Source organism: Haliaeetus leucocephalus, unplaced genomic scaffold (genome assembly GCF_000737465.1).
Source record: "Haliaeetus leucocephalus isolate CR32 unplaced genomic scaffold, Haliaeetus_leucocephalus-4.0 Scaffold223, whole genome shotgun sequence".
Classification (NCBI taxonomy): domain Eukaryota; kingdom Metazoa; phylum Chordata; class Aves; order Accipitriformes; family Accipitridae; genus Haliaeetus; species Haliaeetus leucocephalus.
In genome coordinates this window covers 214,041-227,020 of record NW_010972659.1, presented here as the reverse complement: position 1 = coordinate 227,020, position 12,980 = coordinate 214,041, and the positions used below count along the sequence as shown (strand labels likewise).

Below are 12,980 nucleotides of genomic sequence, written 5' to 3'. Positions count from 1 at the left end.
GGGCAAGCATGATAGTGCTTAGTCCTATGCTTATACCATTGACTGCATGTGAAAAATACCGTAATTTTTAAAACAGCAGTTTGCATTCCTGCATGTCTAAACATGGGAGCTTGGACTATTGGAAAGAAGATATACTCCCAGTGTAAATCAGTCCACCTGTCTGACCTTGGAAGGCTTCAGCATGAACCAGAGCAATGTTTGATGGTGGTAGTGCAGGCATAAAGAGATTCTGTAAGAAGAGACAAAAAGGCTGAGGCTGTTGATCTCAATGCTATCACAGACTGCATATCGTCAGTTTGATTCCCCCTTGTGAAGATTACGACTTGAGGTCTTTGCCTTTATGTAGGAGAATCTTTGAGGGTTTCCATGTCCTTCAAGCTGAGCTTCTCTCCCTAATCATGGCATCTGCTTTCCATTCCTCTTCTCAGTCATACCCCTTTAGGCTTATTTAGTCTTTCCAAAATTCTGTTTCTTTCCTTTCTGTGAATCATTCCTGGATTTCTTGGGCTCTGAATTTGATCTTACTTTCTGGAGATTCTGTTTCTTCGAACCTCATCCCCCAGCAGAAGTTGTGTCAGGCTGTCCTATGTTGTGAGGTGATCCCAGGCCATCAAGGCTTAGTGATCCCCATGTACATTCTACGTGCTTGGGGACACTTTGTGACATGGCAGCCTCATAAAACCTGTTAGAATACATTAACTAGTACATTTTATTCCTTAAGATACTTCACAAAGCCTAGCTACAGTATAAATTTAAGTCATCTAGCACTTCTTTCTTTCTATATCACCTTCCATTGTTTGCAAAAAGTTGTTTACTCATGTTTTCAGGATGCTTTTTTCCAATAGATGAGTTTGTCTATTGTTTTATTCGCATTCTAACTTGGGATTTTAGGCATTATCGAAGGCTATGTTGCAGAAAAAGCTGCATTGGAAGAGGCCTTGAATCTGAAAGAGGAATCTGAACGTCGCCTTGTTGTGGAGCTGGAGAATATGCGTGAACGCTTCCAGGAGCTAACCCAGGAGCAAGCAATTCTTGGTGAGGAGTGGGTATGACACTGTTAGTGGAAAACAAAATTGTGTCCTGTCAGGGCACACTGCAGTGTGTTTCTATACTGTATCAGTCTTTGGTTTGATGACCTAGTGAGCAGCTCAGTCTGGTACAGAGGTTACCAGGGTCTTCCTGTAAAAGCAGAAAATAAAATAAAGCAGCTGGTTCTTTGCTTCTAAGACAGTAATACTGTTAGTGAAGAGTACTACTGCAGTCTTATGTTTAGTTAGAAATGGAAAGTGTCTGAAAAAGAGGCATGTATTAAGTACAGGTAGTTAGTTGCAACAGATAATAGGCACCTAGTTAGTAACTGAAATGCTGGTTATTTGACACTGCAGTCAAAGAGAAGAGTTTGAGCTTCAAGGCTTTTGACAGCCTCCAGGACTAAGGAGGTAGCTTAATAATGACGGAAGAAATAAAATACTCCTGGAAGGTTATTTGAATTATGAAAAAATTGTGGTGGTGATGTGTACTTAGTTTCATACATAAGCTTTTCCCCTGCTCCCCAGCCTTGTCCTATCAAGACACACACACATGACCAATAAAGGTGACTGTGGAAAGGTTTTAATGGTCAAGCTCAAAGCCTATTTAGGTTTTTAAAGGAAAGTATATGGGTTGAAAAAGCTGGATGAGGTAGTGTTGTTGGAGTGGATAAAGTGAGGCAAGTATCTTAAATTTTTGTATAAAGGGTGACTCACTGCAAGCCACAGACAGCGACTGAAATACCAAATCAAACTCAGATAAGTAGGTGCAAATAAGCAATCTACATAACTCCCTCCCCCACTCCATCACTTCCTCAGCCTCACAGAGTGTGTGATATGATGTAAGCTAACTGAAGGGAGCTTGTGTAGGGAAGTGGAGTAGGATGGGGGGAACTCTCTAACATACTGGATGGAGTCTGGTAACACTCAATGAGTGGAAGTTGATGCTGTGATAACTCACACTGCAAATGAAGGAACGCACATTTTGGCAGTGACAGCAGTGATTTAATAAAGACCCTGAAGAATCTACATGTAATATAGCTGGCTTACATGTAAGATATTTTTTTGGTTCACAGAAGAAAATTCAGAGATGTTATGTGACTTGCACTATGCAGGATCTCAAGACTAGGTTATACTGGTTCTTAATGATGAATCTGTGAATCATTTAAATAGAATTATGTAGTTTAGACTTCTTGAATTTGCAGCCTTAATGTCATTCTAGCACTCCTATAAGTGAATTTCTCTGTATCATCTTCCAGTAGAAATTTTATCATTTGGGATCACTGCCTTTCTACTTCTGCTAATGCCAACATTATGCTACCCTCAGCTATGTCACCACAATGCTACCTTCAGCTATGTTGCATAGATCTTTACTGCCTGAGCAGACTGCATAACAGATAGTTGTACATAGTGCATACTTAGGTCAGAAATAAAGACAGCAAGAAACTGTTTTCTAGTGAATTTCTCCATTGTCAGTAGTAGAGGAATGTAAGACTCTAGGTTTCAGGGTATGGACCCAAATTCTATAGGAGGGGTGTGTTTGACTGGACACAGTCTATACATTGCAATTAGCTGTCCACTTCTCAGGAGCCTCTGTTATAGACTTCTGACTGACTTTCAGCCCTACTGTATCATTCCTCTGCAACTTTTGTTTGCTTCTCGCTTCTCCCCCACCTCACCTTCTCCTCTTCTCTTCACCTTGCTGCTCTTCACCTCTCTTCTGACTCTTGACTCTACCATTATCCTGCTCTTGCTCACCACCCTTCCATGTTCTTCCTTTTGACTCTGCACTCAACCTTTCATATATAGTGCAATCAAAATCTCATGTTGTACATGAAGTTATAGAATGGTTTGGGTTGGAAGGAAGCTTTAAAGGTCATCTAGTCCAACCCTCCTGCAATGAGCAGGACATCTTCAACTAGAATAGAATATTTTCAGTTGGAAGGGACCTACAACAAGGGACCTAGTCCAACAACTAGCCTGACAACTTTTGGTCAGCCCTGAAGCGAAAGCATGTTTTAAGAGGCATTTGGACAATGCCCTTAATACACTGACAGTCTTGGGGCATCAACCACCTCTCTAGGTAAAGGGTTCCAGGGTCTGACCACCTTCTTGGTAAAGAAATACTTCCTACTGTCTAGTCTAAACCTCCCCTGGCACAGCTTTGAACCATTCCCATGCGTCCTCTCACCAGATACCAGGCAGAATAAACCAGCATCTCCCTCTCCACATCCTCTCCTCAGGAAGATGTAGAGAGCAATGATGTCGCCCCTAGCCTCCTTTTCTCCAAAATAGACAAACCCAGAGTCCTTAGCTGCTCCTCGTAGGACATTCCTTCCAGCCCTTTCACCAGCAAGTAGATCAGGTTGCTCAGAGCCCCATCCAACCTGACCTTGAATGTTTCCAGAGATGGGGCATCTACCACCTCTCTGGGCAACCTGCTGCGGTGTTTCACTATGCTCATCGTGAAACATTTCTTCCTTATATCTAGCCTGAATCTACTCTCTTTAGTTTAAAACCATTAAGCCTTGTCCTAATGCTACCGGCCTTATTAAAAAGTACAGTACTTATGTTAGTGTTAAAAGTTGTGTCCTTCTCTGACCTCTCATATGGCATCTTAATAATATCTTACTATTACCTTAAGAGAAAATTGAATAGTGGTCTTGTGCAGATTGCCCTGGCTTACAGAGCTTATGTCTGTTTGCCCCGGTAGGCAGAGGAGGTGGTGGGAGAAGACCTCTCTTCCTCAGGGGAAAGACAGCAGAACATAAACAGATTCAGGGGCTGTAACTGGAACTATATGCATGTTGTGCTTGCTTTACAACAGTGATTATGGCATTGAGTAATATGTCCCACAGGAAACACAAAATCATTCCATGATATTGTTGAACACAAGTACATCTGTATGTCATGGAAATGTATGACAGAGTCTGTAAGTCTGTGCCAGTGGGTCCTGCTGGACTGAATCCTGCTTTGAATCCACTGGCAGGAACTAAAAGGGGGGCCTGAGGCATTAATTATTCCATCTCTGTATGGGGAAAATTGCAAAAAGAGAATATTGATTGTCTTAGAAAATGTGTAAGTGACTAGCCAAAAATGTTGCAACAAACTTGCATGGTTATAATGTAAAACCATTTCTATAGTAGCTCTAGTCCAATTATAGACATGGATCAACGTACGTCATCAGGAGCTTTGTGTCATAATAAAGATGAAATGCATTTCTGCCGAATAAAAGGTAGGCACCATCTCTGTATTACATATGAATTTTTGGTGATTTAGAAGATGGAATGGATCACAATGTCCTATTCTTGTCTTGTACATGTCTGCGTGTTTTGATTTCTAGGAACACCTATTGCTAATGTAGCACAAAAAGAAGGTTCAGGTTTGTAATGATGTGTGGGTTTTTTCTGGTTTGTGTTGCTGTGACACTGAGTGAATGAATTGATAGGTTTGACTTTATTTTAACTAAGAGGAATAGTACTTCATGAATAGGCCCAACAAATTACTGGGATTATGAATATCTTGGCAAAAAATAGTTATGACTTCTGTGATGCATCAGAAAACAACTAAAACTAAGAATATTCAGTTCACTGATCAATATTTAAAGGAAAAAATGTTTTGCTGCTGTTAGGCTTAAAGTGCATTGTGACATTATCTTCATGTTTGCCAGCTTTATTTTTCTTTTGAGGGGATGGAGTGGGTTGTAAGCTTGCTATGAGCTTCTAATGATACACAGTAGGCTATCAGAATGATTAAATTAACTTAAAGGGGGGAAAAACAAAAAATATTTGAGGTGATGTAAAATGGTGAGCTAAAAAAACATACAGCAAGAACTGAATGAAGTCTAAGGGAGACTGGAGAAATGTAATTGAATGGATAGGTAGATCAGAAAAAAGAAGGGGAGAGCAGAATGGTAAGGAAGGCTAGTAATGGGAGCAAAGATGAAACCAAAAACAAGCAAGAAGGATCTGTAGAGTTTTCCACTGACTTTGGAAGTCTAATGCTGAAGTAAAATTTGTAGGTGCCAAATTGAAAAAGGCCCCCCCCAAACGAAACTGTGTATACTTAACTCCTGAGTAGCAAACATTTAGATCTGATAAATTCATAGCTGCCATGATTATGTCTTGTGGTGTACTCAAAATATAATTCTCTTACCACGTTCTTAAATAGATTTTATTTATATGCATATATATATATATTCGTAGATGTGTTCTCTTGCATATTCGCTGTCTCTTGTTTCTGGACTTTTTCTTTTCCCCCAAAGGCAAACCAAGTCCCTCAGGTGAATAAAAATGAATTATCTAGGTAAATTCCCATTAGAGTTAAAAAGCTGCACTGGGTGGTCTTGCCCATTACTGTATCTTTATTCCTTCTGTCCATTCAGATGTCCCTCAAGCACTCTCTTTATTTAACATATTTTTGGTGACCACCTCGCTGTCCTTAAATTTGCTGCTGCTCGCAGCAAATGTATAACTTAGCTGGTTAGAGTGGAATTGGGGATTGACATTCTCCTGGTAGCTGCAGTCCAGCTCTTACCAGTAGCTCATTAGAACATGAAGAGTTGCATTTGCTGCAAGTGCTGAGCCCTAAAATTTGCCCCCTTTCTCCCACCCCAGCCATCTGTAGTACTCTTCCTCTGGTTTGGCATTGTTTGTAATATGTGGAACATACACTAAACAAAAATCACATTGTTTGGAGTTCACTGACGTGGCTTATTCCTTGAAAAGGAATTCCTTCTCCCTTTTTTGATGTGGGGTACTAATGTGAGTAGAATGGCCTCGCTAATACAATGCACTTAGAATGGAGCTTGGTGTTTGCTAATGATGATCTTGGGAGAGGGGAGGAGTGTGCTGGGGCATTACCAAAGTGGAATTGCATGATTTGAATTAGCATTAATAAAATAGCAGGTTTGTCCCTACAAAGAAACAAATTGTGATCTGATGATCTATTCATGTTGCTTGAAATTGTATTTATAGACCTGGAGAACATGTGCTTAAAAAAAAAAAAAAAAAAAAAATTAAAAATGGCTCAAACAGCTTACACTTACTGAGATTGCCAAAATTTGATACCTGCTTTCTTTGAAACATTTTTAATTCCATGTAAAATCTGTTAGCCTAATGATTTTTTTCCATTAACTTGCATTTCTGTCTGAGGAGGTGACCGTGACTGTTTATTTCTGTTTTATCTAATCAGTATTTTGTTCCTCAGAAAGCAATAGTATTTCTTTTGAACCTAAAAAGAAGCCCTCAACTCATTAACGATTATGTTTCTTAGGATATAGAAGGAAAAATTCCTGTGCTTGTTTTCACAAAAGCATTAGTTCTTTTCTCAAGGGGTCAGTCTGCATATGTGCCCTTCCTGTGGGTGCACATATATCTGTACTCTATACCTTGCCCTCCTCTGTGCACCATGTATAAGCAAAATACAGTAGAGTGGTATTTTATTCACGTCTCCTGCCTGGCAAAACACAGCACTTGGTAAAAGATATTCCCTGTTGTGCAGCTATGGCTGGGATTCAGTCTCCAAATGGAATTCAGACTGTCGTCGCTTTTTTCTGGACTGTGTGTTTCAGCCTTGGTGTGGTTCAACTTGCTGTGTTGCATCTCCTTGATAGCATGAGGCTATTACAGCTCCAAGTGAGTTGTGAGAGAAATTGCTTTGGGGGAGACTCTTTGTTTACCTGCATGCATTCTGCCGGAGCCTGAGTTACATCCACAACTCGATGAATGTTTGATTAGGAAGCTTGAAGCTTACTTAGTTCATGTGATTATTTAGCACTGTGCTAGAAAAAGCAGGGAGCGTGGCACAGGCGACTGCACAGTTGTGTTATGTGGGCATCTGAGATACTGCTCTTGGTAGTTGTGAGTTTGCAAAATTAGTGCTTGGAGTAAAATGTAGTTGGAATGTAGTTGTGGATTATCACTCAAAGTCAGAAAGTACGTACCAGGACTAGACCTTTTTGAAATATGTGGTCTGTGTATCTCCAGCAGTTCCTCAAAGTCCTTTTTTAATCCTGTGAGTTGTATTTATCAGCCAATAGCAAACTTAAAATGGCAGGAGAAGCCCAGTGCCAGCATACCCCTGTGTAAGGGAGGGTAGGGCTCTTAACATGTTGTCTAGAGTGACTGCAAAGCAAAAGGTTGTGGATTTTTTTTTTTCCCTTCAGCTGGTGCGTGTCATGCTCTCACATTGGCAATGTACATGTATGCTACGCATCTCAAAGAATTCAAGTGACTGATAAGCAATTTTGTGTCCATTTCAGTTGGTTTCAAAAGCTACCATAGGTGCTTAGCAAATCTGACAAATGGTTAAAGAATCTGGTACAGTTCCATATCTGCTCAGTTTTCTTTTGCTCAATTAACCTCTTAGTTTTATATTGAATATTTTAATATTGTCTTAATGCAGAGAAAGTGCAGTTGCTACAGTAAGAGACTAGGGTGACTAAATCATGGCATCATAGGGTTGCTGTGGACCTCGAGCTCATTTAGTCCATATTTTTGACCCAAAACAGAATCTTCTCTACTTGTTTCTTTTTGTCCAGCCTCTTTAATTTCCAGAGACAGACTTCACAGTCCTGGCACACTCTGTTCCATTATCCTCACCACAGTGACATTTTCCCCAATGTTTAATGTAAATGCTATTGCATCATTCTAAGCTTGTGATGCTTATCCTCTTAATCATGAACATAAAAATGTTCATGTTCTTGGCCTGTTTTGGATAGTGAAGCACTAGAAAAGATGTAAGGAGGCTGTGGTATCACTTCAGTTTTTGAAGTTTTGTAGCAGCAACTTAAAAAGATGTTAGGTCAGAAATCATTTGGGTTGAGTTGATCATGCTTGGAAAAGGGAATTGTCCCATTCTGGGAACTGAGCTGGATGACCAGTTAAGGTCCTTGTTAGAATCATAGACTTACCTTTATTCTATGACTGAAAACATTTAAGTTGAATAATGGAACATTTGAAAAGTGAAATAATGAGCTTTTGTAGGACCTTGCTTTAAATACTAAAGAGCTGGACTTCTGTTTTCGTGTTCAGCTATATTCACGTTATATTCACAGATAGCTTTTAGCTATATTCGCATTAAAATAGTTTTGCTCCAGGTGCCTTCACAGTAGAGTCTCACTTTGGGTCTCCTAAACAGTGTATTCCATGCGTCCAACTGACTGAAAATGCAGTTTGTAGGTATAAATTAGCTCTTGATAACTTAAATAATCTTGAGCAATGTATGTTTTCATAGTTGTTGTTTTCCTTTTGCAGTCTATATAGGGCAAATACGTCCCATCTTTTTCCCAGGTGTTTCTTCCCTTTGTAACCTCAGAACTGGACTGATTTTCTGTAAGCGTGATTTTTTTTTTCTGGGTTTTAATCCCCATTCAGGTTCAGAGAAGAATATTGACTTCGCTTTCTCATAGCAGCTAGCTTCAGGGTAGGCCTGGGCACCGGTTACCCCTAAAAAGATGGTCTGGGTGCTAACTCAACAGGGTAGATGTCAGTAGCAGTATCTGGCACGGCATGAGGCAGAGGAGTAATTGAGAGGCTGACCTGAGACTGGTTGTTGGAGCTCTAAGGAGGATCTTGGCACGACAGTTTGGAGGAATTGAGGATTCAGTATTGGATGGCTTGATTGGGAAGAGATTTGAAGTGAGGTGGGAAGTTGGGATGGAAGGGGTGGCAAGAATTTTAGGATAGAATAATGAAGGATGGGAATAATGAAGGATGGGTATGAGAGACTAGGTGGCTGAAAGTGGGGTGTGGGTCTTAAACTTAGGCATGGAGCACATCTGGAGTGGAGTGAATTTGGAGGATTGAGGATCTGGTGTGGTTTGGAAAGAGTCTCTGGGGCAGGAGGAGTGTGGAACCAGGGTTGAGAGGGCAAGGACCTAGGGAGGGAATTTGAAGGACTCCTGGTCAGGTGAGATGGGGCTTTCTGGAACTGTGAGGTCTCCAGGGGTGATGAAGGTGAAAGCTTTCTATGTGCTCAGAATATCTCCAACCAGGATTCACTTTGGGATTGAGAACAGATGCCCATGTCCTCCTTACTATGTTGTACAGTAGTCTTAACAGAGATGGCTTTCAGAGACACAGTGGGCAGCCAAGTATCACACTTCGTTTTGTGTCGCTTACAGACCATCTCAGGAGATTTTTTTTCCTTGGTTTTGATGCTGTCCAAAGTACCTGAATTTAATCTCATCTTAAACTCAATTTGATTTTTGTACCCTGCACTGACAACTTTGTTGTTATTTTTGTGTTCCTGTCCAGGTCTACTGAAGGAAGTAGAATTTTTAGCAAAGGAGAAATTAGAGCTTCAGTGTCAGGCAGAAAAGGACCATTCCAATTTACGCTCTCAAATGAAAGTTTTGGAGGTGGAACTGGAAGAACAGCTGCATAGTAATCAAGACCTGGCTACACAGTTATTGGAGGTTGCTGAATTAAAACAGCAAATTCAAGTTCTTGAAAAACAGCTTAAAAACCAGCGGCAATTCATGGATGTAAGTAAGCTTGGTACCATATTTCCATGGCTTTAGACGTGATAAATATTCATCCTAGTGATTGAGACTTGGAAGATGGTTCCTAAAATGGGATACTTTCCATTTTGTTTGAAATTAAGGCTTTGGTATTCTAGTCTTATAAAAGACTCGACTCTTTGGGTTTAGTTTTGTTTTGTTTTGTTTTTTTTTAAGGTAGTTTTTTAATTACCTTTCGGTAGTATTACAGGATTTTTTTTTTTTCTTTTTATTAATTGCTAATTTGTAGTTTGTATATACATTGGAGCCAGAAAGGTTGGGGTTTTTTGTCGTTCCTTGTAATTTTAGCTATGCTTTTAGGACTACTAAAAGAGGTTAATTATTTTTAAGTGAGCATAGTTTCTTCACCACAAAAACAATCACCACATTTTTCTTGTACTCAATATTTTAATTAAATGAAAAGTTTCTTTAAAAAGATTTTCATTATGTCTGGTTGGGTTTACAGGAACAAGCTATAGAAAGGGAACACGAACGTGATGATTTTCAGCAGGAAATTCAGAAACTGGAAGAACAGTTAAAACTTTCAGCAAAATCGCAGACGTCAGGAGAGCCCAGAGAGTATAGGGTGAGTAAAATCACACTTAGTTGCCAAAAGAGTTTGTTTACTACAATTAAAATACCAAAATCTGTATTGTCTTGGGGGACTGGCTCTTGAGAGACTTTTTTTTTTTTAGCTCTGTTGTCATCCAGCAAGTGGATTTTTCTCCAACTGACTGGACTACATTTAGGCACTGAGAGGGTACTTGCATTATTTCTTACGGAGATGGAAAGAAATGTTGGATGTGCATTACAGTAAAGTTTCACAGCCTATGAGCATAGATTAAATTAGCTGAGGAGGACAACAATACAGACACTCTGCTCTACAGAGCACAGCTGAGTGACTGCTTCTGTGTTCTAAACATGTTTAGGTTTTTTAGCTATACCAGTTGTAGTAAGAGATGCTCTTTGCATGCCTTGTCCTATTTATATTTATAAATCAGTCCTTTTTTTCACATGTCATTTGTTTGATGCTTGGTTTCAAAGATTAACTTTTGCTTTTTGTTTTTGTTTTTTTCACGTAAATGAACATTATACAGAACTATGAATTGATTCTACAGGTATGGAAAACAGCATGAACATCTCTAACTTTTCTTTCCTTTTTCTTCTTTCTATTAATTAGATCTGCTTTGGCATTTTTTCCTGTTCTTGATATATCAAGGCTCCTTCAGCTTGACTTGGAGATAAGGATACATGTTTTAGGGTGGCAGAATTCTTGCAGGGAGTGAGGAACCGCTTTCAATTTTATTTCCTGTACATAAGTTTCATTCTCCTGGCTTATTGCTCAGATATATCACAGGCAGTTACTTACTGTAAAAGAGCTTTTTGGCATGAAAGGAGAACTTGAGGTTTGGAGTATGAAACAAAGATAATGGAATTACGATGATATACTGTGCCTTAGCCCTCAGCTTTTGTTTGTGGCCCTGCTCTTAACAAAACTTCAATGTGTATACTACTAAAATGAATAGAAGGAAATAAAATTATGTATAGCTTATGAAATTGTGTACCTTGTTGTTAGAGAAGCAAATCTTGTAGGAACAACTGAATCTTTGATAGAGTGAATTTTCCATGCTGGAGGGCACCTGATAAGAATTCATTAGGCTTCTTAAGAAGTAGCATGATTACATATCATTCTGCATCAGTCTCAGCTTCTCATTTGCATGAGTGCCATTGTCTGGCATTAAGATTTTCTGAGTACATCACTCACGTAGCCTATGTGTTACACTGTGGCAAAGATCAGATGATCTTATAGAACTTTTCCAACCTAAACGGTTCTATGATTCTGTGATTCTATGACTTGTTGAAGATCTGTTTGTACCCAGAAGGTATACCTCTGTGGCAGTCTTGGGCATACAGACTCATAAAGGATGTACATCAGGTTATTAAAAATACACAAACTATTAAGACCACAGCTTGCTTTCTATCCAAGGAGTTAGGTGGATGACAGTTTGTTGCTAGTGTGCTTGTGACTTACTAAAGAGGAATATCTGAAAAAATTAAGACTAGCTGCTGTAACTTTGCAATCTCTCTCAGAAAGGATTAAAACTTAACTGGAGAAAGGCCCACAAGGAAGGTAACTAAGCAAGTGACATTTGTGGGTAGGGTGAGGTATGCATGCAATCTGTGCCAAAATAAAATGTCAGGGTTTAGACAGTTCTTGTACAGTTATTCAATGCAGTTGTAACCTTGGTAATTGCATAACTCGCTCTGAAACAAATCAGTTCAAGTGAACTTCTAATTTCTGCATGTAGGAGTTATAACAAGTTCATAGTTGTTCTCTAGGCTCAAGGTATATGTGAGTCAGATTATTTTGTGAAAAGAGTGCTGGTTGGTACTGGGAGCTACCATCTGAGATGTGTGTGTGAAGGTGGTGAAGGTTGTGCTTTCTTAGCTACAGGATTGCAGCACTAGCTTTCTAGCAGTGTGGTGTTAAAAAACATGCTTTTCATGTGTAGTGTGTCATAGTTTCTGAGATTCTGATGCCAGAATTTTATAGCGTTAGAAAATATTAGACTTCTACGAGATTTTTCTATACCAAAAAGCTTTACTGTAAGGCCTGCATTATGCTTAACAGTTCATTAATTGCTGATGAGAAGGGAATAAGATATATACATAATTAAGGAAATGTATATGTGCCTGTAAGCAGTAGAAAATGTAATGTTAATCACTTTTGGTATCCTAACTAGTCTGTGATGCTCTCCATGCTTATTAATTTGACTAAATTAATTCTATCCTTCTGTATTTTGCTAGAGGGTGTTTTTTCTGGTTTAGTAATATCTGTACAATACTTTGAAGATGTAAAGTTCTACATTAATACAAAGAATTTTTATTTTATAATATTGAAGTGGAATTTGCATAAATTCAGACACTTACTGATGAACAAAGCATTAATTTTATAAAATCTCATCTTCCTTGCTCATTGGTGTTGACCAAATTGTTTCTCCTTTAGAAGGTTTCCCATTGCTTTCCTATCTGAGCTTGCTTTCAATGTGCTTAATGACTTTATCACTGCCACTGTAGTGTGTCTGTCACACTTGGTTCTCTCCTGCCTCTGTTACCCACCAAAGCTCCTAGCCTTGCCTTCATGTTAATTACTGGGATGAATAAGTCACTGTTTTCCTGCAGCTCTGTGCATGATTGGATCTCAGTGAGCTCAAATGCAAAATTGTTATCCTATTCACATTTAATCGATTTTTGGAAAAAAGAGTACCTGTTCCTTTGTTGACTGCTGTGGATCTGTCTGATTCGCAGGCATTGAGTATGTTACGCTGCATATTTATCTTTCAGTTCTTGGTATCTTCCTTTAAACTTGAATTCCCTGAAGAAGTGAAACAGGGTTCTGAGGTTACAGAAATACATCTAATGCTATTAGTAATAATTCATGTAATCTT

At 39.1% G+C, this 12,980-nt stretch overlaps 1 protein-coding gene across 4 annotated transcripts in view; it reads left to right on the top strand.

Moving 5' to 3' along the window:
* Positions 1-12,980, top strand: part of PCNT (pericentrin) — a 102,874-nt gene that overhangs the window by 45,047 nt on the left and 44,847 nt on the right. For 3 of the 4 annotated variants that reach the window (XR_774296.1, XM_010566971.1, XM_010566972.1), the window contains exons 28-32: positions 892-1,035; positions 4,372-4,410; positions 9,287-9,516; positions 9,998-10,117; positions 10,629-10,649. Coding sequence is in view for 3 of the 4 variants with exons in the window: in XM_010566971.1 (XP_010565273.1) it covers positions 892-1,035; positions 4,372-4,410; positions 9,287-9,516; positions 9,998-10,117; positions 10,629-10,649 (554 nt within the window). In the remaining variant the exon portion in view is untranslated. The remainder of the gene's footprint in view (positions 1-891; positions 1,036-4,371; positions 4,411-9,286; positions 9,517-9,997; positions 10,118-10,628; positions 10,650-12,980) is intronic. The other variant, XM_010566973.1, reaches the window with a different exon arrangement.